Source organism: Misgurnus anguillicaudatus, chromosome 12 (assembly GCF_027580225.2).
Source record: "Misgurnus anguillicaudatus chromosome 12, ASM2758022v2, whole genome shotgun sequence".
NCBI classification, from domain to species: domain Eukaryota; kingdom Metazoa; phylum Chordata; class Actinopteri; order Cypriniformes; family Cobitidae; genus Misgurnus; species Misgurnus anguillicaudatus.
Genome location: NC_073348.2, coordinates 27,673,807 through 27,701,695, shown reverse-complemented (window position 1 = coordinate 27,701,695; position 27,889 = coordinate 27,673,807). Strand labels below are relative to the sequence as shown.

Below are 27,889 nucleotides of genomic sequence, written 5' to 3'. Positions count from 1 at the left end.
CTTATGATGTGTTATGAAGCAGCCAGTAAAACAATGCGACTAATATTTCATGGTAAATTACCTTTATTATTGCATACATACAACATCAATTGCTCCATACATAAATGTGCATATTTGGTATGCACTTAAATTACTGAATTGCAGTTTTGTGTATACATACATGTAAGGTTAATACCACTGCTTACTACTGGTCTAAAAGCTATGAAGGAACGTTAACTTCACAAAAGGAGTTAATTTATTCCTATAAAATAAATCATACATAACTAGCACTTGCTAGTGTCAAATTTAGTGCTTTCGTTACATACAGAACACCTGAACAAACTTCTAATGCCTTTAAATCATAAGGTGTGACACTGCATTCATCAGCCATCAAAGGAAGACACAAATTAACCATAGCCTGATACCTGTCTGTATTCTGGAGATATTCACAGTTCGGAATGCATCTGGTTTGCATTAATACATATTCCTGATGATTGGCAAAATTTAGACACCTTTCACAACCAAACCCAAAGGACGGTGTCTCACCAATTCAATTTAAGTAACGCTTTCAGTAAAACATCTAAAATTTGTACCAAAACAGTAATGAGCACTCAGTTAAATTTTGCAGTCATTGCTTCCTGAAAAACCCACACACTTTAACGTACAATGAAGTTTTTTTGTATGCCCTTGAGGCACAATGAACATCCTGCATAACACGTTCAAACGGCAAGAGGAATGTAAGAAAAATGACTGTACACACAAAATCAAACGCCGTCTGATTTATCCATAATGCATCTTTAAAGTCTGGAATGTTAAACAATTAACATGACCAATAAAAAAAGCTGAATTATAAGTTAAGAATGTTCTTATAATAAAAAAATCTGTCAAAAGGCTTTATGAACAAAACACAAAGAAAGCCTGGATCAGTGTTATCTGTTGCTTTAAATACTAAACAATACCATTCATAACTCAACATCCAGTTGCGTTCGTGTTTATTTAAAAGCCTGCTTTCCTGCATCAAATCACTTTTATAACGACGTAATGCCATAATGAATCTGTGGTCACATGACCCTCAACGATGACAACGCAAACACACAAGCTCACTCTCACGTATACAGCAAGTACACATAAACACACTCCAAAATACAGCACGGTATTCCTCTACACAACAATAAATAGATTTATCAAGACTTTAAGAAGCCGTCAATTGAAATGAAAAAGTACGCTTTCAGTACGTGAACAAGTACACGTCTATTGCACGAAAAGAAAGCACGATCCTGCTATGACCAACATCCCTCATACTAACGAGAGATCGACTGAAACCACCAAATGAACACATACAGACATACAACACATTTGTTAAATACAGCAGTTCTGTACCGAAAGCACATATTTATATAAACGAATGAATGATGATAAAGAGAGGCAGATCATGCCTGTGACACAGATACGAACTAACATCTCGAACTCGAGCTTCAGTCTGCTTTCCAAAGCGCTTGGTGGACGGATATATGCTGCAAATGTTTACAACTAGTATTCCCACGTATTCACCAACTATGAATATGTATAGAAGATATATTTTGAGAAAGCCAAGCATGTTAGTTGTGCCACAGGATACAACAGGGGTGGACTTTTTGGTGGACAGACCCAACATCTGTTAAAGCACAAAACACTTGTATGTACTGTACACATTACAAGCACTCTTACTGAGTAACCATCTGAACATAAGCAACAGAAACGGGTCATACATTCATGAAAATAATAACAAAAATACCTGAACTTGGCTCAAGGTCAAGCCTGCTTTATGGATATGATGGAATAGGATAGGTCGGACACAGCCAGGCATTTAAAATTTGTGCGTTCGAAACAAATGACAGCATACGGTTTTTCTTTTCTGCACTGGAGTGTGATGATAAATGTTAACTCGGTCAGATATGTATTTTAATAACGTCCTTATTGCCCAATCAGGTGGCTTGTAATAACAATGCTTCATTAATAAAGGACTAAATGTGCAATATAATAAAATCTGGCTTTTGAACTGTAAAATATTACACACGTAAACAGGTTGTTATATAGGTGACAACAAGCAAGACCTTTCTGTCCCATTTTAATAGCTAACACCCATATTAATTTCCTCCCTATATGCCTGCCGTTGGCTAAGAGAAGATGAAGAGCTTTAATAAACCACACTTTTTTATACAAACCATACACGGATAATAGATATACAATAATATTATCTCCATATTTTACATACACGCTCTTTCTCAGCACATGGTATCACCTCCCTGTGAATTCATTTCTGGAAGGGGCGTTCCTGATGCTGGTATTAGTCCTGTTTGGGTTAGGAGGGGGAATTGCCGGGAACGCGGAGTTGGAAAGAGACGCCCAGTTGCTGTCCGTGTCAAAGCCAGATCTGGGGAGGCTACTAGGGGGTTGTGGGAAGGCAAATGATGTGGAGGCGGGTGTCAGCGGAGCACCTGCTGCCGGAGCCTTTCTGGATGGGATAAAGTTTGAATCATCATCAAAGGTGACCCAGTTCTGGGTCTGTTTGGGCGGGGCGGGTGCCACAGCGGGACCTAAGGATTGTTGCCTGGAGACTGAAGGGGGTAAAATCGAACTGTGAACCATGGCAGACATGGCTCTGTTGAGGCCAGGTTTGGATGGTTCAGCATCCTGTTGGATGTAAAAAACAGGCGTGAGCGATCGTTGCGGCGATGACGTAGAGTTGCCGGTGAAGGGGTTGGTGCTGCTCGGTCTGGGTTGGGGGTCGGCAAGGAAGGGATTGGGGGAACAGCGAAGGGTCTCTTGAGACCTGCTGCGGGAGGGGATGGGGGGAGGCAGAAGACAATGAGCGCTGCTCGTATCCGAAGCTGAAGAGGGGTTTTGCAAGGATGAGAACAGTGAAAGGGAGCTGGATAACGTGGAGGAAGAGGAGGAAAAGGTGGCGGAGGATGATGATGAGCGAGGGAGGGAGGCAGAAAACGTGGAGGAAGAGGAGAGAAATGTGGAAGAGGATGATGAGCGAGGGAGGGAGGCAGAGGACGATAGGTTCTGGAGCAGAGACTGGGTGTTAAGCAAATCAAAGGGGTCTGGTTTCCATTGTGCTTCATTTTGGACGCCATTCATGTTTTTGGCCTGTGAAAACAAAACACACATTGATTGCATTACAAAAATCAGTGCTATGATGTACATTATAAGCACATAATAATTAAAACATTTAAAGTCAACATGAACTCAAAATTAAAATGTGACCTAGTAGCTCAACTAGTGAAGCTTGGCAATTGCAATGGCATAACCATGGGTTCAAAAAAACACAAAAGTACAAAATTTAACTTGTTTGCAATCTTATGGGGCGTACACACCAAACGCAAATTCAACGATTTGTGCGAGTAGTTTCAATGGCAGCCGGTGCCTCTTCAGTAAAAGCTAAATATGTGTTCGGTGCGTCATGGAAACCTATGTGCATTGCGTGTCGCGTGTCAAAATATGTGCCTGCTGCATACACGCTGAAAGATTCATAATAAAAGAGGTGCATACGTCTCGCAAGATAGTCACTTAACACTAAACTTTAATTACACATGAAATTCGAGTATCTAGCAAACATGAGCGTCTCTTTTATTATAAACCTTTACAAAACATCTGTAGCAGGCATGTATTTGACATGACGCGAGATGCACAAAAAATTTCTTGAATTATTTCACTTTGTGTGAAGGTAATCGTGCATATACAAAAGTTTGCTTTTTTGAATTAAACTACAAAAAATACTTTTCCATGACATACTTTATTTTGACATGACGATCTACACACATGACGAAAAAAAGTCACGAGCCGCCACTAGACACAGTGTAGATTACATACAAAGTCAATGCAAAGACGTGAATAGACGCAATCTCGTATAGGACGAAGCAAATGACAAGAATTGCCGCAAACACGCACTATTCGCCTCAATTGCGTCTTAACGCAAGTTAAAAATATTCAACTCAAGCAAAAAATTCAAATGACAAAGTTAAATGTTGCGAGTAACCTAGAGCCAGGAACGTGTGATGCCTTGTGTTTAGTGTGAACGCAGCATAATGGGGCGCACACACCGAACGTGAATTCAACGATTTGTATGAGTAGATTACATACAAAGTCAATGCAAATAGACGCGAACTTGTGCGGGGAGAGATGCGAATGACGCAAATTGGGAGCAGCGATTGCCGTAAAAATACGTGCTCAAACGCATCTTCACGCAAGTTAAAAATATCCAACTCGAGCAAAAAATTCACAAGACACAAAGTTAAATCCTGCGAGTAATCTAGAGCGAGGAACATGAATCTTCGTGTTTGGTGTGTACACAGCATTATGGGGCGTACACGTCAAGCGTGAATTCAATGATTTGCACGAGTAGATTACATACAAAGTCAATGCACAGACGCGAACAGACGCAAACTCTCGTGGGGCGATGCGAATGACGCGAATTGGGCGGCACGATTGCTACAAAAACACGCTTATTCACCTCAATCGCATCTTTACGTAAGTTAAAAATGACACGAAGTTACATCCTTCAAGTAATCTAAAGCGAGGACCGTGATGCTTCGTGTTTGGTGTGTACACAGCATTATGGGGCGTACACGCCAAACGTGAATTCAATGATTTGCGCAAGTATATTACATACAAAGTCAATGCAAATAGTCGTGAACTTGCGCGGGGAGAGATGCGAATGACGCGAATTAGGTGCCGCGATTGCCGCAAAAACACGCACTATATACCTCAAACGCATCTTCACGCAAGTTAAAAATATCCATCTTAAGCAAATAATTCAAATGACACAAAGTTAAATCCTGCGTAATCTAGAGCGAGGAACGTGATGCCTTGTGTTTGGTGTGTATGCAGCATAATGGGGTGCACACACCGAACTTGAATTTAACGATTTGCATGAGTAGATTACATACAAAGTCAATGCAAAGACGCAAATAGACGCAAACTTGCGTGGAGAGGGACGTGAATGAAGCGAATTGGGCGCAGCGATTGGCGCGAAAAGACACGCTTTTCGTCTCAAATGCGTCTTCACATAAGTTAAAAATATCCAACTCAAGCTAAAAATTCACATGACACGAAGTTAAATCCCGCATGTAATCTAAAGTGAGGAACGTGATGCTTCGTGTTTGGTGTGTACGGAGCATAATGGGGCGTACACACTAAACGTAAATTTAACGATTTGCATGAGTAGATTACATACAAAGTCAATGCAAAGACGCAAATAGACGCAAACTTGTGCGAGGAGAGATGCAAATGACGCAAATTGGGAGCAGCGATTGCCGCGAAAGCACACGCTATTCGCCTCAAACGCGTCTTCACGCAAGTTAAAAATATCCAACTAAAGCAAAAAATTCACATGACACGAAGTTAAATCCCACGAGAAATCTAGAGAGAGGAACGTGATGCTTCGTGTTTGGTGTGTATGCAGCATAATGGGGCGTACACACTAAACGTAAATTTAACGATTTGCACGAGTAGATTACATACAAAGTCAACGCAAATAGGCAAATAGACGCAAACTTGCGCGGGGAGAGATACAAATGACGGGAATTGGGCGCACCAATTGCTGCAAAAACATTCGTTATTCGCCTCAAATGCATCTTCACGCAAGTTAAAAATATTCAACTCAAGCAATAAAAATCACATGACACAAATTTAAATCGTCTGACTAATATAAAGCCAGGAACAAGATGCTTCGTGTTTGTTGTGTACGAAGCATAATGGGGCGAACACACCAAACATAAATTCAATGATTTGCCTGAGTAGATTACATACAAAGTCAATGCAAAGATGCAAATTGACGCAAACTTGCACAGGGACAGATGCAAATGACGCGAATTGGGTGCCGCGATTGCAGCAAAAACACATGCTATTCGCCTCAAACGCATCTTCACGAAAGTTGAAGATATTCAACTTAAACTTACAATCGTATCTACAGATCATAAATGTTAAATTTACTTCTTAAAGGCGGAGTCCACGATGTTTGAAAAATGCTTTGGAAAAGGAGACGGGCCGACTACCAAAACACACTTATAGCCAATCAGCAGTAAGGAGCGTGTCTACTAACCGACATCCTTGCCGGGTTGCGTATGTGTGGGGCGGGTCTATCAACAGAAGGTCCAGATTCTATTGGGGTAGGGGCGTGTTTGTTTAGGTGATTTCAAATATCAACATTGGCTTTCAAACATCGTGGACTCCGCCTTTAACATCTTGATGCACTTTAATCCAATTAATTTAAATTTAGTTTTCCAAAGAAAAAATGTTGTTCTTATAATATTTTAAACATTTATTTTCTAATCCTTTCTTATTTTCCCTTTTGACTGACATTAAAATGGTTTTTAACCCCCTCCCTTCCAGTCAACCCAATGTACTACTCTATATATAGGCTATAGCTACGTTTTATGATCTGAGCAATTCCTGATATATGGAATAGGATGCCCTAAAGTTTTTCTCCTTGAAAATTCAATGTCATATTACAAAGAAGATTATATAAGCAAAATGAAACTTGAAAGTAATTTCATGTTGATTTAAAAAAAAAAAAAAAAATGGTAAAAGGTGAGGCCTTCGGCAATACATTTAAAATCAAAAAAACAATGAAAAACAACATTATAAAGAATCAAAAATACAAATATCATTAGTCTGTGTACACTACATTCTGATATCATTACTTTTTCATCCAAGCTCTGTTAAAAACACAAACATATACCACTAAAAAAAAACGATACCCACAAGAAATACTGGATGACACTTTTCTTGAACCCCCTTCAGTTCAAATTTAGTAACCTCATAAGCCATCAGTAAAGTTTTTTCTAGTAAGTACACTGCCAAGGGTTCAAGATAAGTTTTACATTTCTGACATAAAAAACAAAAGAGATCAAAAGAAAGATGGAACGAGGGAAAACCTATTACAACATGGAGTGTTCTGTGATACCGCATACATCGTGACTACAGGCTATGGGGCCACGAAGACAACAGAAAAACGTGAAATTACTTATTTAGTACCTGTCAACCTGAGGATTGCTCCTGCTAGTGAAAGAGAAAGACACATGCATCAAGAAGAGGGAAACATGGCAATCACAACCACCCAGACAGCTTGAAACTAGATTGAAGCTAGTAGATATCCATGCAGAGGTGGGCAGTAAAAGAGAACTAACCTGAGATGTAGTAGCCGGAGTAGAGGGAGGGGTGGCCTCAGGTGGCAGTGTATGAGATGACCGGCTCCTGGGTGGAGGCTTGGGAGAAGCTAGTCCAGGCTGAGGGGTGCCAGAAGCTCCAGGAGACGGTGCTTGGGCAGGCCCAGCAGCTTGAGGTACCAGAGGGGTGGGAAAGGTGGGCTGCATTGGTGGAGGAAGCTGGGATTGAATGGGTGGGGGCACCTGGGCTTGAACTGATGGCTGCATTGGAGAGATGGGCTGAGGTTGCATGGGTGATATCATCTGAGGTCTCATGGGACCCGGCAGTGTGGGGGGAGGACCTGTAGGACAAACACCCGTTTTCATGTCAGTTCTTAATGTATGAATGTCTTGACAGTTCACCCAAAAACTATCCCTTCAACGAAATATTAAGTCAAGTGACTTCAATTTTAAAGCTAAGTAAAAGAAACAAACCCAGAGGCAGATCAGCTGGTTTGCTTTGGGGTTCGGGCCTTGGTGCTCCAGGGTGATTATCAGATGTGGGACGAGGGGCTCCAGGATGCACCTCTGCTGTGGGTCTGGGGGCTCCAGGATGAGAAGGAGGCGGAGGTCTGGCTTGAGGGGGAACACTGATAACTCCTGCTCTGGGTGGGATCTAAATATATATAGTATTGTTAATGAATATACTATGCTACTATTGACATACTGTATAGATTAATACAGTATTTGCATTAGTACAGCATGACCACATTATTTATTATATTTAAAGGGGACAGAGAATGAAAAAAACATTTTTACCTTGTCTTTGTTGAACAATGGTAGTCTACCCGCATTCACGAACATACAAAAAGTGCTAGACATGCTAAACATCTCAGTCTCATAGAAATTCCTCTTTTAGAAATGTCAGCCAGAAAACGGCCCAATCTGAAAAACTGATGCTTATGACATCACAGGCATCTCACTGCCCCTCCACTTTAAAATAATTGGCTACATTTTTTGAGTGGCAGCAAAGTCAGCCAATCAGTAATGAGATTACAAGTTAAGCCATTAGGGGGAGCCAAATAGGTGCAAAACCACTCGTTTAAAATCCCCCACCCTAATAGAGCTATCTGAGAGAGGTTTTTAGGAAGCTTCTAAGGCATTACAGACCCAAACAAAAAAAATTTGTGTACATGTCACATCACAGAACAATGATAAATACCCTGTTCAATCATTCTATGTCACCTTTAATTTTTATTATACTGTTACCCACCGGCCTTGGGGTACCACCAGGTGCTGATCCAGTGGCTTGACCTCGAGCTGAAAAACAGAAGAAATAACAATAAAAAACATACATATTTTCCATATATTTCCAACAGTATTATACAATCATTGGCTGCTTTGCTATTTGATAATAGGAAAAGTGATTTCCAAAAAGTGGGATAAGCAACCCGGCAGGACTTAAATTCTACTAATTCTCCAAGGTTTGCTCTTTTTTGGATCTATTTTGGGTTTACAGTCGTGGGGCATTGCGAAGATTACTAAACCAGATCAATTATATCGTTTGTCATCATGGTGTGAAACTCACCAGCAGCATCTGCACGTGCTAACGCTGGACTTTTTTGTCCTTTTGTTAGCATGAGGGGAAAGAATGAGCCAAATTATTTCAAAGTTTCACATATTACAGCCTTTGTCAAGAAGTAAAAGCATCTATAGTATTTTCACAGGATAAGTGATCAGAAGGTTTGTCTAAGATAAGAGATCCTTTCTATCCTTCTCTACTCAATTACAAAAGCTGTATCACCTATCAATCCATCACTCCACACACAACTAAATCATTAAACAAATGAGACTTCATGCGCTGCAAAATGGTTTGAACTGACCATCCAAACATTACATGTAGGTCAGGCTAATTCTTTTAGCAAGCACAGGAGGTCTCAAATGGCTGGAAAGTCACCATACACAAAACAACCACTGCAGAAACCTACATCTAAATCTGTTTACCTCCATTGTCAGTCACATCAAAATCTAGATTGACAGGCTCTGCAAAGCCTTTAAAAGAAAATTCAGCACACAATAATCAGCTTTATACAGTACGATGGGAAAATCACACAGCAAAACAGCCAAAAAACACCCGGCTACAGTTTACAATTACATCTGAACTATTCATAAACGGGTCAAATAACTCTAGTAAACACAGGCTGGATTGCTTATGCATTAACAGCATTACCTGTTGAACCTTTCCTAACAAACGTGGGACTTTTCCCTCCTTTGGAAACACCAGGACATTATGATGACATGAAATTAAAGAAAAAGTGAAATCAGGATATCTGACATGGTGAGTGCATGTTCGCTTCTTTTCTGCTATGATAACTGTGACATAAGCCGTATTTTAGTCACTTAAAGGAAAACACCACAGTTTTTCAATATTTTACTATGTTCTTACCTCAACTTAGACTTATTAATACATACCAACAGGGTTTGTCCCCTTTTGACCCCACGCTGAGTTGAAAACAACTCAGCATTTTTAGAGCATGTGTTTCATGATGCTATTAAAGGTGATGTAATTTCTAGTTAGTGAAGGTTTTAAAGGAAAACACCACCGTTTTCAATATTTTACTATGTTCTTACCTCAACTTACATACATACATACCTATCTTTTTTCTATGCGTGCACTTTTAATCTTTGTACAGCGCCTTGTGAATGTGTTAGCATTTAGCCTAGCCCCATTCATTCCTTAGGATCCAAACAGGGATGAATTTAAAAGTCACCAAACACGTCCATGTTTTCCCCATTTAAAGACTGTTACATGAGTATTTACAAAAGTAAGTATGGTGGCACAAAATAAAACTTTTGTTTGGAGCCATAGGAATGAATGGGGCTAGGCTAAATGCCAACGCATTCAAAAAGCGCCGTACAAAGATCAAAAGTGCACGCATTGAAAAAAGATAGGCATGCATTAATTCATCTAAGTTGAGGCAAGAACATAGTAAAATATTGAAAACGGTGGTGTTTTCCTTTACAACCTCCACAAACTAGAAATCACACAATCGTCAATAGAATCATGCAATACACACTCCCACAAATGCCGAGCCATTTTCAACTCAACGCAGGTTCAAAAGGGGACAAACACCGTTGATGGGTTAAATAAACCCAGAAAATGGTTCAATTTGACCCAACAATGGGTTAAAACAACAACATTTTGGATTGAAACAACCCAGCATATGACTGAAAGATCAAGATTCTTCATATCATCAGGTTAAATATGTCATCCATCCAACTTGTATCACCTGAGGGTGGTGGTGGTCGTTGTGGGGGTGCAGGTCGGGCTGGTGGGATATTAGGGCGAGGTGGAGGTGGGCGTTTTGGCTCCAGTGTCTGATATGAAGGCGCTCCAGCCGGCTGACATTCAACAGGAGAACCTTAAAAAACAACAACATCTTATTAACACAAATGAGTGTTGTACAGCCTTGAACTTAGCTGACTACACTGCAAACCACACTGAAGCCTTGATAACACAAATACACGCTCTGTAATCTGCTGAAGTACATCTGCAACACCACTTTAACTGCACTTTTTACCTGCCAGTTCCCTTCTACATGATGCTGGGCTTAATCCTCCTTTTAGCAGTGTCGAAATAAAGCAAAATTAAGGTAATGTGTATTAAGGTATACGAATTGGCTGATATGCAACTCAATCATTAAAAATTTACAAATTCAAACTATTAATTACGTAAAACTTGCACTACCCTGTGGTGGTCCGGCTGTGCGTGGAGGGGCTCTGCTAGGCCGGATTGGAGGAGCAGGCTCTCCTTGGGTGGGAGAGGGGCAAGGGCTGCCGCGAGGGGATGGGGTGGGGGACACACCCGGCTCACTGCCCACTCCAGGTTGTAGGTTCTGTTGTAAGATATCTTCAACCTCATCGTCCACGTCACCTTCCCACATCATACAACAATTAAACAATTGTGTTCTTGCATCATCTTTATTGTGGTAAAACTATAATGGCATGAGACAGACCTTCCATGTCAAACTCCTCTCCCATTTCAGAGTTTTCTGCTAGCAGGGTAGAGCTGCTGGATGTCGGAATACTGCCACAGATTCGCTCCACACTCATTTCCTCCTCAAGACTCTTTATCCAACCAGAACTCCTTAGACGGATGTCTATGGTCTTTCCATTTACCTGCATGAGTGCATAGAAAGGTATTAAAGGGGCCATGTCACAAGACTTTTTTAAGACGTCAAATAAATCTTTGGTGTCCCCAGAGCACATATGTGAAATTTTAGCTCAAAATACCATATAAATAATTTATTATGTTAAAATTGCCACTTTGTAGGTGTGTGCAAAAATGTGCCGTTTTGGGTGTGTCCTTTAAAATGCAAATGAGCTGATGAAATTCAAACACCGATCACAATGATGGTGGTTTGTTGCAATTAAAACCCAATTGTGCTTTTTTCTGCACTAAATGGCAGTGCAGTGGTTGGATAGTGCAGATTAAGGGGTGGTATTATTATAATAAGAGCTCCTTATGACATCATAAGGAGAGCCAAATTTTAACTACCTATTTTTTCATGTGCTTGTGGAGAGTGGTTTGCCGGGGCTGGGTTGCTGGGTTGATCTCTTTCACATTTTCTGGGTTGATGGAGGCACTGGGGACCCAATCATAGCACTTAAACATGGAAAAAGTCAGATTTTCATGCAATGGCCCCTTTAACATTAAAATTAACATTTAGGGTGCTCTACAGAATTTAGAGATTTCATAGTGACTTACAGTAGAGGCGCTCAAAGACAGAGCAGCCAGAGCAGAGTAGCCCTCCAAAAACGTCACCCACATTTTCTCCTCAACAAACCTGTTTCATGAGTAAAATAAACCACTGATTTAAAATATGATAAATTTTGACTTTGTTTAATAACAAGTCATATAAAAACTGATGTAAGCACTTATAAGAAGACGATGAAATTTTCTACCTGATAAGAATGACCTCCCCGAAGTTGGCAAACTTGTCCAGCAGGTCGTCAATCAAAGCATCATCGAAATAGTCATCGGGACCAGATGAGCAGAGAGAGACAAGGATAGTGCCATCAGGTGGACCCTGATGGGCGATCACTTCCTTATACACCTGATGTCTGGCCTCTGGATCCACCTCTAGCACATCCATATCTATGATGGCCACCACAGGCCTGCAAGGACAGAGAGCTGTCAAATACCTTCATGGTTGTTTTAAATGACCAGGGTCTGCCCAAGAGGCCATGATAAGACTAACACGTAAAGCAACCAATCACGTTTCGCTTTATTCCATGTCATGTTTAGGGGCGTGGAGATGTCTCCACAATAACAGACCGTTGTGCAACCATCATTCATAAACATCTCTAAAGTTAATAAGTAATTTAGTTTTCACTTCTATACTTTGACAACCACTCACAGTAAAAACATAAACTGCAATGCCTCCCTGCAGTACTGCTGAACAACACTGGAGGGCAGCAGTTGAAAGTCAGATTTATTTGCTCTTACCTGTGATCAGAGGTCTTTAGCTCTGCTCTGCCATAGTACTTTAGATCTCCAGGGCTCCATGGGTACGGATCTTCCTCGTTCACTGGGGCTCCGACTAAATTCAACTCCATCTCTTCTGCTGTAAAGAAAGTTCATTCCTAGTTCAGGCCATGCAACTATCATCATTTATGCATCTTAAGTTTGGTTGACTGAATGCATGTTACCAGTTTTATCAAAGTTCCACTTTCTTCTCTTCCAAAGCACACGGTCGGTCCAGGCAGGTGTGCGGCACTTCTCACTGGTGTCGTAGTCCTCAGAAAACAGGTCATATTTGTAGGTGGGAGCAAAATCTAGTTTTCCTTCAATGAAACCCCTAAACACCTAGATTATATATAAAAAACATTATGAATAAAATGATAAATAAATAAAAAGTCTGCTGATATAATTAGTTTTCCTGGATGTACCTGTCCAGCATTCTTCTGCTCCACCAATTGATCTCCAGCGACCAGAGCTTCCCAATTCTGCTGTTTAATCAGCTCCTTCACCTCTTCATTGGGCAGACTTATCCGGTAGTTAAAATCTCCACACCAGAATACGTAATCATGGGAGTACAGCAGGCGACCCTAAAATTAAAACCAAATACTGTACACCAACCAAACTAAACAGAACCACCAGAAATTCATTACATCATGACTGTTTACCATGGGGAAGGAGAGCTTGCGCGCAATTTCATTGTAGTCGTCATTCCTCTCTTTGACTTGTGATTGGCCGGCAGCGAAGTGCGAGCACACGAAGCAGATGCTGGTGGTGTGGAAGAGCATCCGGATGGCCACACCCCCTTTATTACCAGTGGCACCGCCCATCCCGGTCTTTACAGTATCAACCGCAACATCCCTATTTGAGAAAAACAATGCATTATATGAGAATCATGTCAATCTGATTTGTCAACTATCTTATAAAAAATAAATGGTACAGTACATCCCTGATGAAAGGTGCATGCTGAGGGCGTATGAAGATGAACAGACACACACCCACCAGCTGCTCTGAGGCCAGCAGCACATATCTCTGATCCCGTGAGATGTTCTTCTGTAGCTCAGCGGCCCACAGCTTCTGATTGGTGGTGCTGGCAGGAAGAAAGAGGAGATTAAAAAAAGTTATTGTAAAAATTACACAATCAATGACACAATAAACACTAACTAATCATAAAAAGAAAGTGTGTAGCACCAAACCTAGTCCACAGGGAAGTTTGCTTCTGCTTACTCTATAACCACAACCAGTGAACCTTAAAATCTCTAACATAATTTTACCTTGCGCTGACAATATTGCCTGCATTCAGCTCCACCATTTCCTCAAAGCCGCTCGCGAATATGTCCACAGGCTTAGATTTGCTATCTGTAGGAGCAAAACATGCAAAACGTCCGTGAATCCAGTAATACAATTATAGGTTTTTCTTATTTGCATCAACACACACACCTTGAAATTCTGGGTGACCGGCTTTTTTAGGGGCATCCAGCAACCAGTCATTGAGGGTGTGGTTACGAAACGCAATGCTACGAAACTGCTTGCCACCATTTACGTTCCAAGTGCCCACGCACACTCTGATCTTCTTGGGTCGGGTGTATTTGTAGTGGTTCTGACACATACCCAACAGCACCCTGGGAGAAGCTACGTACAAACACAAGAAAATGTGTTCACCAAAAACCACAATAAAGGCTTTATTAGTGTATCACCAGGGTGCGATTTGCCGGGGGGGATGCGTGGGATTTCCCCCTTTCTGGTCAATGTATCCCTGCCTCTGCTTAATTATTTTTATCCCCGGTGGGGATAAATTTATCCCCCTCTCAAAGTGATCAGTGCTACTACACTAGTGGCGAGACGGATCACAAAACTTATCACGGATCCGTGGTTTGATTAAAGTCAATTTTGTTTTAAAATGCGCTACTTTGGCTGGCTCTGATACAGCTGCCGCGCAGCATCTCTGTATTCACCACTCTGAAGACTTGATCAATGTCCCGCCCACGGCGCTATCTGATTGGTTACAGACCAGGTTACATCTCACGAGTAATAGCCTATCAACACTTGCGAGATGGTTATGGAGCTGTGTGTCGAAAAGATGAAATGCAGCATATTCAGCCGCATATTAATAAAGCGGGAATAAAGATCACAATCTGATTATCTGTTTATGATGACAAGCAGAGTTAGTGTCCCAGTCACACCATTGAGAATGGCTGAAGTTACACACATGATAAATGCCGATGAGGCGTTTAGCAAGGCGCGGGCGCGTCCAGTTTGCGCAAATGAGGCTAAGTGACTAACACATAATGCATCTGACTTTTCTATCATTTCACTGTAGCCCAGCATCGCGGTGTAAAGTTAATGTTATTACTTTAAAAGCAGCATTAAAACGGTTTCTACTGTAATGGTTTAACTTTGCAATCAATACATTGTTCATATTTATGTTTAAGTTGACACTACATTGTGCCATATAGTTTTGCCATTCAAGATTTAATTATTGCATGTTTTTTCGTTGTGCATGATCACAGTTCATATGTGTGGGGAAAAAAAAGCTATTACAGTAAAAATATTGCGTTAGGCTGCTTCATGAGTTAATAAGAAAAAAGATTTTACAATTCCTGCAAATGCAGTGATGAGTTCATGTTCTCATGATTTATTTTATGAATTAAAATGTTTTGAAATGTGCTGTGGACAGAGACGCATTATGTCAAGAATTATAAAAAATCGTCAATAAGCTCATAATTTGTGCTAAAATAGTATAAATCTTTAGTTTTAAAACTATTTTGAAAAGCTGGTTATATTTTTATGTTTCTGCGCAAGTTCAGCAGACAGTGAGGTTCGGGTTTGTTCCGATCAGAGCTCGTGAGCGGAGAGCGCATTTCTGAATATTAGAAATATTTAAATTAGAAAAATATTTAAAAAAATAAGAATATTATAATGGATTTTTGTTTAGGTCGGACAATAATTACCAAATTTCTCTCTCATATTGCTCTTCATAACCACTGAAAACAATCAAAAAAGTTAAAACTAGTGGTGGGTACAAAATGATTCATGACGAAATATGGTGGGTACCCACCGTCGCCGACATCGACGCCTATGAAAACATCCCCCCCTCTGTTTTTTTCACAAATCGCACCCTGTGTATCACATATATCTTATTCATGCAATACACAAAACAGACAATCAACCAGCACTGAACATATGGCATGGAACACGATGAAACACACCACACATTTAATTTTGCCCTTGAAAGTCGACAAAAGACACAATACATTTACAACAAGACTTCACAGCGAAAGAGTGATAGAATGGAAGAATGTCAGAGGTGCCAAAATAAACATGTTTATGAAACAACTGAAGAACCATAAACTTTTATAGATTTATGGCCGGTCTGTGTATACTGTACCTGACTGTAAAATTGGCTCAGAGACTAACATTGTAAGCAGGGAGGAGGGAAAGAAAGAGAGGGGGAAAATAAAAAGGGAGGTTAGCAGTCAGCCGTTAAACTGATAACAGCATTATTCTCACACCCAAAGCAGTCTGGAGATGCAGATTAGCTGTGACAATGAAGAAATTCATCTTTAATCCAGACGCACAGAACTGAATTATCACCTGCAACAGACTTATGCTGCGTACACACCAAACGCGGAGCATTGGATTACTAGTGGGATTTAACTTCGTGTCATGCAAATTTTTAAACATTTTCAACTTGCAACTGCGCCGCCCAATTTGCATCGCCCCGTGCGAGGTTATATCTATTTACGTCTTTGCATTGACTTTGTATGTAATCTACTTGCGCAAATCGTAAAATAAAGCAATAAACCCCAAGAAGCAGTGGGTTACCAGTGCATTTTATAACAGCTAAGGGGCGTTGTTAGGCACGACGCGAAGCCCTTAGCTGTTATAAAATGCACTGGTAACCCAAAGCTTCGAGGGGTTTATTGCGTTTATAAAACGGTTACTTCATATTCATAACGTTAGCGGGATTTTATAAAATAAAACACAAATAAGTTGTAATTATATTAGTATAAATATTACTCTTCCGCCAAACAAAGTAGTTCCTCAGAATCAAGTGTGGCTGCAACAGAGTGTAGTTCACAAACAACAGAGACGCAGCAAAGGCACAATGAAAATATCTGATTAAAGACTGTGGTGTTTATTTTATAAATCAACATTCATCTAATTTATACATTAACATTTATATCGTGCAACTGTTGAAGTGATGATCAAATATTTTTGGAAGCATGCTTAACTTTTTCCCCGTCAGCGTTTTTTTTAAGTTGCCACCCAGTTTTAGTTGAATGCCTTACAGAAAAATGATCTTTAAATAAACATAAGATATCAAATGAAAGAACAGTCCATCCGCTTTCCAACAACATCAAAAGACTTTCATCCTACCTTCATTTGTTGTCTTATCAGTTATCATCACCTCTCAAATTTTCAGCTAAATGCGGAGATAATTCCATTTTTGTGAAGAACTTTGTAAGAGATCAGATTCAGAGCCTGATCAAAACACACGTCACGCAACGCTGTTGTGTCGAGTGAATGCCTCAGTGTTTAAGTTGGATAAGATTGCCATCTTGTGGATAATAGCGGAAATATCAATAAGACAAAAAAAAACTTCAGAGGACGTTTTCTCTTTATTGACGAAATGTTTTATTTATTGACATTTATCTGGATATTGCCATAATTGTGCAAAGGTAGAAAAATAAAAAAATGATTAAAGACTGGTGTTTATTTTCATAAATCAGTACGCAGCAACAGTGGCGCAGTGATACTTGTGATGCGGTCTGAACCGTGGGTTTACCGGGGTATTTTATCACGGCTTAGAACGCGTTTCAACCAATCAGAATGAAGAACCAGAACGAGCCGTTTTATAATTTGTGTTTGGTGTGTATGGCGCATTACAGTATTCTAGTCTATGTTACTAAAGAGTTCATGTCCTCTTGAAACTTTCAAAGCTAATAAACATTTATTATGTATTTAAAATATTTTTTACTAGCACAATATTTTTACTTTAAAATATTAATTGATTTTTTGATTCAAAGCAATTTGCAGTGCATTAAAGGTATACAATTTATCAAGGCTGTCAACATAAAATGTTACAGTGGTTTCACACCAGCCGCGTTTAAGGTGGCAAATTTGCGTCTACCGTGTCTAGTTTGCTGCTTGAACATTTTGAGTTTACTCACTTCATTCGCGCGTGAAATTCTAGTCATCGAGACATTCACGCGGAAATTTGCTTCATGATTCTGCGAATCCGCTCGCTTCCTGTAATCACGTCACTAGTAGAGCTAGCTCCTGATTTGTTAACGTGGTGCATTTCTCCGGCAAAGTTAAAAATTTTTAACTCGCGCATTTGCTGCGGCAATGCTCAATTCGCACCATTCGCGCAAACTAGATGCCTCCAGACGCGCGTCAAAGCATCTTCACATTGACTTTACATTGGAATGACTCGTGCTTGACACCTCTACCGCAGCTGGTGTGAACGCAGCATTAAAAGGGGCCTAATGCGCTTTTTTACAAAGTCTTGATTTTGTTTTTGGGGTATACCAAGGTTTTAATGCTCGATTGTTTACATATTTTACATCATTGCATAATTTACATATAGAAAAGCTATATCAGTGCACATAATTTTTTCCGTCGGTGTTGAAATGGGACTGTGATGTATATCGTACCATACAGGCTGCTGGTTGTGAGAAGGGCTCGTGCTTTATCTGCAAGGTCACTGTTAAGGGTGCTGCCCAGTCTCAGTACGTCAATGGCTTCCTGCTTAGAGCTGTCAAAGAAGTTGTTCTGGATGGTTCTGGTGACAGAACGAGCACCGTCTTTCAGCTTTCCACCCTACGGAGAGTAAAGAGAACACAAGAAAACAAATAACTTAGTAGGGGTGGAACAATGTCAACAAATAACCAAACAAGAAGAGCTCAAAAGAAAAAAATATAGTACTGTGCAAAAGTCTTAGGCCCCCATGCCATAATTAGATTTGTTGTTTTTGCAATGTTATAGTGATAATATATATTATGTCTCTTTAATAGAATACAACTAGAAAATACAGGAAACTTGTATGTATTATTAAAAACAGTAATATAAAGTATAAGCTGAAGTGTCAAATATTTAGGGTAATCCCCTTCCACTTGAGCAATAGCAGGCAGCTGCAGGATCTCTTAAACCTAAATAAAATTAAATCCTAATTTCTAATTCTAATCGAATGACTTCAAGACTTCAGTCTCCTCAAAAAAGCTCAAGATGTGTTTCATGCCAAGAGGTGTCACACTAAATACTGTCTGATGCCTGAAGAAGACATTTAGATTTGAAAATTGTTTTGTTTTAATTTTGTGTACATAGTTTGTATCTTAATAAAATAGATTGAAAAATAAATATGGAGGGACATTAAAACTAAGTATGCATATAGTATAAACACACTCAAAAGTTACGCTTATATAATATTTATTTAATATTGTGGATAGATAAATCCCTAAAAGTCTGAGGTCATTATAATGGTTTTACAGAGAATAAAAGTTGACAGCACTGTCAGTTGCAGTAATCTCTATTTCTCCTTGCAAAACAGAAGAACTCAAAGCAAAATGATCACAGCTTAAATCACACAAGTATAGCCACTGTCAACTTACCACACAGGAAAGGAAACATCCATAGGAAAGCAGAGAAAAACAGCAGATATGAAGTTAAAGAGCAACACAAGACAGTTTTATAGGGTTAGAAAATGGCACAGACACTACATTTTAGCTCTCGACTTGGACCCCATTTGCTAACATTTGTTTAAAGGAGCATTTCACCCGTAGAAACCTTAATCTTTATTAAAAGTGTGTCATATTTGTAGTCGAAATGTAACATACATTTCGAATTTGGTGCCTATTTGACCAAGAAACGGGGTGTTTGTAGTCTCACCACCTCAACAAAGATATTGGACTTCCTGCTTTCAATGATACAAAATGATGGTTTTTACATCATTGAAAGAAGGAAGTGCAACACTGAAATCTGTATTTCTCCTCTTTCAGCGGATCTGAGAAAATGATGCACGACCATTCAAAAACATGACTGTGGTTCTAACTATACAAAGCTTAATCCAAATGGGTGAAGTGTCCCTTTAAAGCACTACTAATTTAAAACATATATCATACATTTATCATATAAAGTAGCTGATTATGATTTTGTTAAGACAACATTACCTCCCTGAAATTGGCATTTTACCTTTTTGAGAGAAGAATATAATTGTATGTGAGATTTATACATGTCTAACACTGCAATTCTGTAGGGACACTGCAGCTCATTTGGATAAAGTTAATCTGTCCACCACGGCTCCAACGTTCTGGTCGCCTCAAATTACCAACTCTCATTAGGAATGAATGACTTCTACTGTAAATCGCTATCAGTGTGTGAATACTGAATACCCATTTACAGCACATTAATTACAGGAGACAAATCCCCTGGAGCAACCCGGAGTAAAGTGTCTTGCTGAATGGCTTAAGATTCGAAAGTTCAGCAACTTTATGATGACACACACCTTAGCCTTGCCATCCAGAGCACCGGTGCCTGCGTAGATCTTGCTGATGGAGTCTCCATTGGTGGACCACATGGTTCGGAAGACCTCCTGAAACCGTGCCACCAACTGAGGCTTCTCAGTCAGTCCCATGTCTTCCAACTGTTTTGGAAGCATCTCAAGAGTAAAGATATAACAGATAACAATTAAACAAAGAAAGTGAATGTATTTGCAAAAAGTAGCTGTCATAGTGAATAAACAGAACTTGCCTCAAGTGCAATGAAGGCCTGGACGCTGTTCGTCCTATCCAAACAGTCTAGACAATTGGAACGGATGGTCCCCGCTTGGCACCTGCAGTGGGAAAGAACAACTGTATGTTTATTATTTTTAATAATTATAATAACTTTTATCTATGTAGGCAGCATTTCTTTTGTCATTTTAAGAATATCTGCATTAGCTGACATGCGCCCCTTCTTTGTCTGATACTTCAACAATAAAAGCAGTCACATGACTGGCTGTAAACAAACGGTGCTATATAGCACCAAAAGTGGTTCTTTGCTCGTAATCATAGAAGAACCGTTTTTAGTGCCATATAGCACCGGTGAAGCACCAGTGAAGCATCTGTGTAGAACCATATAGTGCTATGTAGAACCATATTTGGTGCTATAGTGGTTCTATATGGCCCCTATATGGTTCTACACAGGTGCTTCACTGGTGCTTCACCGGTGCTATATGGCACTAAAAACGGTTCTTCTATGATTACGATCCAAAGCAACAGTTTTGGTTCTATATAGCACCGTTTGTTTTTTTAGAGTGTATAGTACTTCACCTCACCTCTGAATGCCGGACTCTGTTGAATGGCTAAAGAAACCACATTCCTCCAGAAACTTGCTGATCTGAGGTTTCAGAACAGTGGTGAGCTTGTCTGTCTTCCCACCTTTAACCATTTGATGATAGTCAAAGTTCAACATTTTCACAGCGTTGGCGTGTTCTGAAGCTTTTAGGTGACTCTGTGGGCGAAGACAAAGACTTCCGACTTAACATAACACAACAATCGTGTGTACAAACCAATTTAGACATTTGGGCATTGAAAGACAGCTTAGTAATCCATTCAAGCAGAACGTTTTCAGTGTTTAAAATAACAATCACCTGGAATGCTTTGCTGAGCATGTGCTCACCCTCCTTCATACCCAGCAGGTTGATGATCACCTGTTTGCCATACAGCCTCCTCAAAGCGCTGAAATGTCTGGACAGGTGACACAACACAGGGTTAACAACATACACTTACATAGCATATATTCAAATGAAAATAAATATATGAGCAGACAAAAAATTTAGAATAAGCATGAAACAAACTGTAGCCCAATTGGTAGAGCACTGTGTTAGCAATACAAAAGTCATGGGTTCGATCCCAAGGTACACACATACTGATAAATATAAAGGTCTGCCAAAATAAATGTAAATATAACATTAGCAAGTCTGGATACAAAGGGATATTTAAAACCAAGCAAGCTAAAGAGACAGATCAATGAATCAATAGATAATTATGGATGGACAGGAAGTAAATGTGGCTGCATCTTCTTCCACTTTCATCACGACCTGAGTCAGCACTCCAGGGAATAAAGCAGTGACTCATGATGTCCATCATGTTTTGGATGAAAACCAGAGCGGTTGGAGGCAGAGCTGGTTAAGATTGCATCGTGACACAGCATGTATTCAAGATAAGGCTTGCCTAATGCTCTTAGATCTTAGATCAGTGCAGAGTGGCACCCTATGATTGCATTGTTTGCATGTTATCAATGTAAAGTACTAAGGAAGAATGACTTTAGTTTTCCTTGAGAAGGTCATGCCCAGCCCAACCAATAATTTACAACAGGCTCACAAAGGCTGACTTCCTTAGATCACATTTTAATACAAATAATTTACACTCACCTAAAGGAATATTAGGAACACCTGTTTAATTTCTCATTAAAGCAATGGTGTAATGGTGTGGGGGACGTTTTCTTGGGCATTGTTTAAATGCCACGGCCTACCCGACCATTGTTTCTGACCATGTCCTTCCCTCTATGACCACCATGTACCCATTATCTGATGGGTACTTCCAGCAGGATAATGTACCATGTCACAAATCTCGAATCATTTCATATTGGTTTACTGAACATGACAATGAGTTCACTGTACTAAAATGGCCCCCACAGTCACCAGATCTCAACCCAATAGAGCATCTGGGATGTTCCCATTTCTAAAGAATCCTTTCAGCACCTTGTTGAATCAATGCCACATAGAATTAAGGCAGTGTTCCTAATAATCCTTTAGGTGAGTGTATATTCATTATATATATTACACTTGAAGACCATTACTGTAGTATGTGTTTAAATAGTTTGCTGTGAGCTGCATGCATAAACTGTAGGTATTGATTTATGGTTTGAACTACAATAGTTTTGTACAATAAAGGGTTTTTCATCCAATGTATTTGCTAACTATTAACTAGCTAGCCTAATGAAGTACTGCATGTTTTTGAATTCAGTCTAAAATGTATTACAAATGCAGACACATTGCACATCGAATGTTCTTTTACAGCATCGTGCACCACAGGCATTGTGTTTTCAAAATGAAGCATCATTTTTCAATTTAAAAAAGGATCCTGTGTTCTATAATGTTATGTCGAGCTATTTTTGAATGCAACAACGCATCCTGTGTGAAATGGGGTCTGGTGTAACTCAGTAGGTATTTTTGAAACTACATAGATTTAGATCTAGCATGACAGACCTTTCTTATCTAGATCCTGTTACAAAGCAGAATTAAAGCAGTTTGCATATGCAATATAGCAATAAAATTGGGACCAGCAAAATTTCAAATACCTCTCAAAAGCCGGCGCATTTGCTTCAAAACCACGGGACAGCTTAACACGGTGGGAACCAACCTTTAGGGACAGAAAGGAAAAGCAAGCTTTTGTGACTTGTTTAACTTTTGAGATAGGAAGAAATTAAGCCACAGAGCAAGAAAAGTAGACAACTGTAAAAAAACTGAAAGACAGCCAGATGCAAGTCTGAATTGCCTGCTGTGGAGCTGCATTTGAAGAGAAATGTTCAGGCTATAAATATGAGTCAGTCAAGGAATCATCATTTTATAAGCTCATTGAATCCTGAAGATCACTATAGTAAACAGAAACCAATGATAACAGCGAAATACACACAAATCTAGATTCACAACGTACTAACCAGACATGATTTGTGCTTTAGATAACGGTCTAAACTTGTTGTTTAGGTACACCTATTCCTAGGAAGCTAAATAATAGCTTGTTTCTGTATGACATTTGACTAACCGCTCTCACAATGTAATGTATTGTCTGTACCTACAGTATAGGCCATAATAGGTTCACTATACAGGAAATCTTTCAACCTCTAGGCTATTAACTAACTGTCACGCCTTTAGGTGAGTTCATGTTTTGCCATACAATTGGTATTCACTACACCTTCTCACTAGAGCCATCAAAGATAGCCTTTATGAACAGTCAATTCAACAGTGAAACAGATTATATTCATGCTTTTCATCTCATCTCTCAAGTCTTGTGATGTAAACCAGTGGTTCTCAAACTAGGGCCCACGGCCCCGAGATGGTGCCAAGGGACCTACCGGTACTTTTATGATATTTTACAAAACACATTAATTTATTACAAATTCTGTGTAAATAACCTGAGAAAAATAAGGCTACTAACCAACAGCACTACGTTGTATAATTTATTATTTTTGTTTAATTACATTTTTAAGTTTTAGATTTTTTTTCATAAATTTTCTTTGGGGGAGGGGGTCGAAAAGGGATGAACCGTACACAAGGGGGACCACAGTAGCCGTACGCCGAAAATGTTTAAGAAGCACTGATGTAAACCATTTGTTGTTTGACTGCCTACATGTCAGAGTCCCACCCAATTCTGTTTGTTCCCACTGCAGGTCCCTGTCATTAATATTTCATACATATAGAATGACAACGGAGACAAGCTAACGTTACCCTGAACTTTATTGTAAGAGAAAAAAGTGTCTTCTTGTGGCAAATTTCACTTCCTTTATGTTGCTCTTCGAACCATGGCACTAAAACCAATGAACTACATAAAAAGACAATGTGTTGTTTCATAACTTGGTATGTCATAATCATTACCAACAGTGGTTTCCCATCAGAAACAACAGCAGGAATGACATCAATGATCGGAATTGACTATCATCAGATTCTCCGTAAAGCTAACCTGCTTAGCTCACCCATCCGTTCATGATGTTCCAAACACGTGTGACATTATTTTTGGAGCACAAAAGGATGTGCCTCAATACCTAATTTTATTTTTTTACGAAAAAAGATATGGAACAACATGAAGTAAATGACTACAAGACTTTCGTATTTTGTAAGCTTCCCACCAAAAGCAGCGACGATAACGTCTATGCAATGTCAGGAAAAAGTTTGCCGCCTTAATTCAATTTCGCAAGAATGCAATAAATAAATCATTTCCTAAATTTGTATCAACTTTTATCAACTGACATTGCACAAACCCTTTACAGCAAAGAACAGATTATCCACCAGATAGAGCTAAGCCATTGAAATACCCGCTGTTGGTTGCCATGTGGTCCTTTTGGTTCTCGACTTTGATTCAGCTGCAACAAAATCCCCTGAAACGAGTTTTTCTGATAATATGAATAGAGGGGGTCAGCATTGGCCATGAAGTGGAAACATAAGAATAAGTTCACTATGGTTACTCAACAGGGGCTTTGATCTCCAAGAAGCTTGGATACAGCTCAACGAAAATATCTACCTCAATCTCAGTACATACTAAGCATCATATTGATTCAAAGCATTTCTGTACCTGAAGACCCGGCTGCTCCCAGAACAGAGGTATTGACCCTCGGATCTGAATGAAGGATGACACCTTGTCGTCAAGAAATATAGCCTGTGGGTAAAATCAATAAAAACACTTAGTCACAGTAATCTACATTGCATTGTACAATGCATTAGCATCCTATTTAAAGAAGAGAGATTAAAGGTGACTCAACAATAACTCATATTGTTTACATACCTGTTCAGTCTCCACAAAGTTGGCCACCTGGCCATCGTCATTTGTGCCCCGAACGTTGAAACGCGTGCCCGCTCTCTCTGAGCTAAGCCGAGAGATTACGCAAGCCTTGGCTTGCTTGTGCCCAGCGTAGATGGTACGGATCTCCACCCCACCACACATCAACCTCAACAACCAATCATCACAGTTCACTCCGTAATGCTTGAGATGCAGATGCAGGGACTGATTCCTGTGTGAACATGTTATATAATTACAGTATACATCCACTACGCAATAATTACATACATGCATGGAATTCCACCTATGTGTGACCTATAATGATTTAAAAAATGTAAACACACCAGAAAAAGCGGTTGTCGGATATGTCTTCTCGGATTCTACGATGTGCGTTTAAGCTGAGGTCCAGACTCACTCCGGTAGAGGACCATGCAAAGTAAAAGTTGCCGGAATTTAAAATTTTTCTGACGTCCGCGATCCGGTCCTCATCTGTGGGGTCGTTCTTAAGAGAGACGAAGTCTGTTCCAGTCACTCGAAAGACTTCGGATTCTTGGATTTTTCCCACCGAACTACAGCCTGTTACGACCACCAGGCTGTGTAGCATTGAATCCCCTGTGAAAAAGAGTAAAGCCACATCAGATTTCACTTTGTAATCTTATATTGAAATAGGAGACTATACAGGCATTATAACTATTGCTCAATGCCTTTGCCACCCATGAATTTTTATTCTGCTACATATTAGCAAGTGTTTGGGTGAGATTTCAGACCACTATCATTAACAAGATTAAGGTGGTTTCACATAAACAGTACCAAGGTTAAGACGAAGAACTCCCAGGATCCCATACGCATCCAACATCTTGGTGTATGCTGATTTGATGGTCTCCTTCTCTACTGCCGCTGTGGAAAAGCAGTCAGTCATTTTAGTGTCTAGACAACTGTAATAAAATAATTTTGTTGCTTTTCCATATAGGACATTCTGGTAATCAATTTTAATCAAATTCTAAAACATAGCTTTAATAGATAGTTACTGCAAAGGTTATGAGTGAACACAAATACTAATAAAATGATATAGTGTGAATGCACCTTAAGTCACTTCAGATAAATGCGACTCCCAAATGCATAAGTGTAAACAAACGTTTTACATTTTTTTATTTAAATTAAATTATAAATAGTATTTGAGAATGACAGTTGTCTAAAATGGTTACAAAAAGTCTTACAGAGAACGGCGACGGCTCCAGACTCAAACATCAGGCATTCTTCTTGATTTCTGGTTTCCACAATCACACTGTATGGAGGTGGGTCCAGTTTATGATAAATACGATAACCTTTGCTGAAAGCCATGGCTCGACACAACCTGTTTCAATGCTATATGATAGGAAAAATTGATTTTTGTTAAATGCATACACCAAGGATTATTATTATGCATGTTATGTTTACCATAACACAATACACTGAAATGGTTTGCATCAAGTTGCTGATGTAAACATTTCAGACCCCCAAGCGGCCTGATACAGACGAGCAGGTGCATCAAATGTCGCATTATGCATCCACAGTAAATCCAAGTGCTTTATAAATGCAGTCTGTCATTGTGATCATACATTAGCATCACTGTTAACATATGCGGAAGAATTTGCATCATTCGTGCTATTGTAAAAAGCACATCCTTGTTTGAAATCACTCTTTGGGTAGCAGAAAACCACATCACAAAACCAGGAAATATTTACAATAGCAAAAAGACAACATCATGTTTTAAACAGATGTAAACGCAATTTTAGTTATGATGCTGTATTATCAACGAACCACTTAAAACTCGCACACAATCCAAAGAGATGCAGAATAAAACCAAACCCTGCGACTCACAAAAAAAATGTCCGGCACAAATCAACTAAGCCATTCAGAACGTGAATGACAATGTGCTCATTTCAATGCAAAACAAACCACATACATTTAAATATTCAGCCTAACTATTAATATAGTGCAGAATATATGGTGCAGAATACAGTCTAACCTTGGGCCAGTCTCAGCGTGTGGCTAAAGGTTGGCTCAAAAAACGCTAACGATGCATACAACTAATACAAAAATGTACTATAGCTCCAGTTAATCTGTCAAAATCAAGCAGTAAGACAAACTGACAGAGCATTTAGCAGGTTGATTTGATAACCACCAACGGCTAACATTAGCCTGCTAGCTCTTCATCATCGCCTTCCTGAACCATATAAACAAATCACATTTCTTCCGATTTCAGCTCCGGGTTGTTAAATTTCTACGTTATATGCACAAAATTAATGATTATGTTTGTATTATTTATTTATGACAATGCTTTATAGTGAAGTGTATGATTGTGTACCTGTCAGAGTTGTGTCTGTCTTCGCCCGGTTGGATCGTATTTGGCTAATAGTAAGAAAATGACTAGCGGGTCAGGTAGTTCAAACAAATACGACTGAAGCCTAGAAAGGAAAACCGGGAGTTGTTTTCTGTTACACCCTTCGCCGCTTCCGGTCCCTCAAATTTGAGTCGTGATGTAGGAGCGAAGCGTTTTAATTTGACGTTAACACCACTTGTTTGTTGTTGAACGCAACGGTTATATGAAGAGATGCGAAACGACTTAAATAAAACAAAAAACTTGAAAGTGTGCAAGAGAAACGACCATTGTGTTGGACACGATGCGCCCTCTTCTGGTAATATTATTTTAGGATGAACTTAAGTTTTACGCTTTCATC

The 27,889-nt window shown here is 39.5% G+C and overlaps 1 protein-coding gene across 7 annotated transcripts; it reads right to left on the bottom strand.

Moving 5' to 3' along the window:
- Positions 1 to 45: 45 nt before the first annotated feature.
- On the bottom strand, positions 46 to 27,868 carry synj1 (synaptojanin 1). 7 transcript variants are annotated; one of them, XM_073874270.1, is made up of 31 exons: positions 27,517 to 27,868; positions 26,387 to 26,534; positions 25,980 to 26,066; positions 25,514 to 25,781; positions 25,176 to 25,401; positions 24,966 to 25,049; positions 22,978 to 23,039; positions 21,266 to 21,362; positions 20,951 to 21,126; positions 20,386 to 20,467; positions 20,141 to 20,293; positions 18,294 to 18,459; positions 16,022 to 16,045; positions 14,074 to 14,265; positions 13,908 to 13,992; positions 13,585 to 13,723; positions 13,302 to 13,496; positions 13,065 to 13,223; positions 12,825 to 12,981; positions 12,622 to 12,739; positions 12,078 to 12,290; positions 11,881 to 11,959; positions 11,129 to 11,291; positions 10,861 to 11,046; positions 10,403 to 10,534; positions 8,701 to 8,739; positions 8,386 to 8,432; positions 7,608 to 7,788; positions 7,155 to 7,474; positions 7,003 to 7,023; positions 2,977 to 3,114 (listed from the first exon to the last, which is right to left on the bottom strand). In XM_073874270.1, the coding sequence occupies exons 2-30, from the start codon at positions 26,508 to 26,510 to the stop codon at positions 7,006 to 7,008; spliced, it is 3,972 nt and encodes a 1,323-aa protein (XP_073730371.1). In that variant the 5' UTR covers positions 26,511 to 26,534; positions 27,517 to 27,868; the 3' UTR covers positions 2,977 to 3,114; positions 7,003 to 7,005. The 7 variants fall into 7 exon arrangements, with proteins under 7 accessions (XP_073730365.1, XP_073730367.1, XP_073730366.1 ...); XM_073874269.1 differs by having other exon boundaries at positions 7,003 to 7,026; positions 27,517 to 27,867; XM_073874264.1 differs by lacking the exon at positions 7,003 to 7,023 and having other exon boundaries at positions 46 to 3,114; positions 27,517 to 27,867.
- Between the last annotated feature and the right edge of the window lie 21 nt (positions 27,869 to 27,889).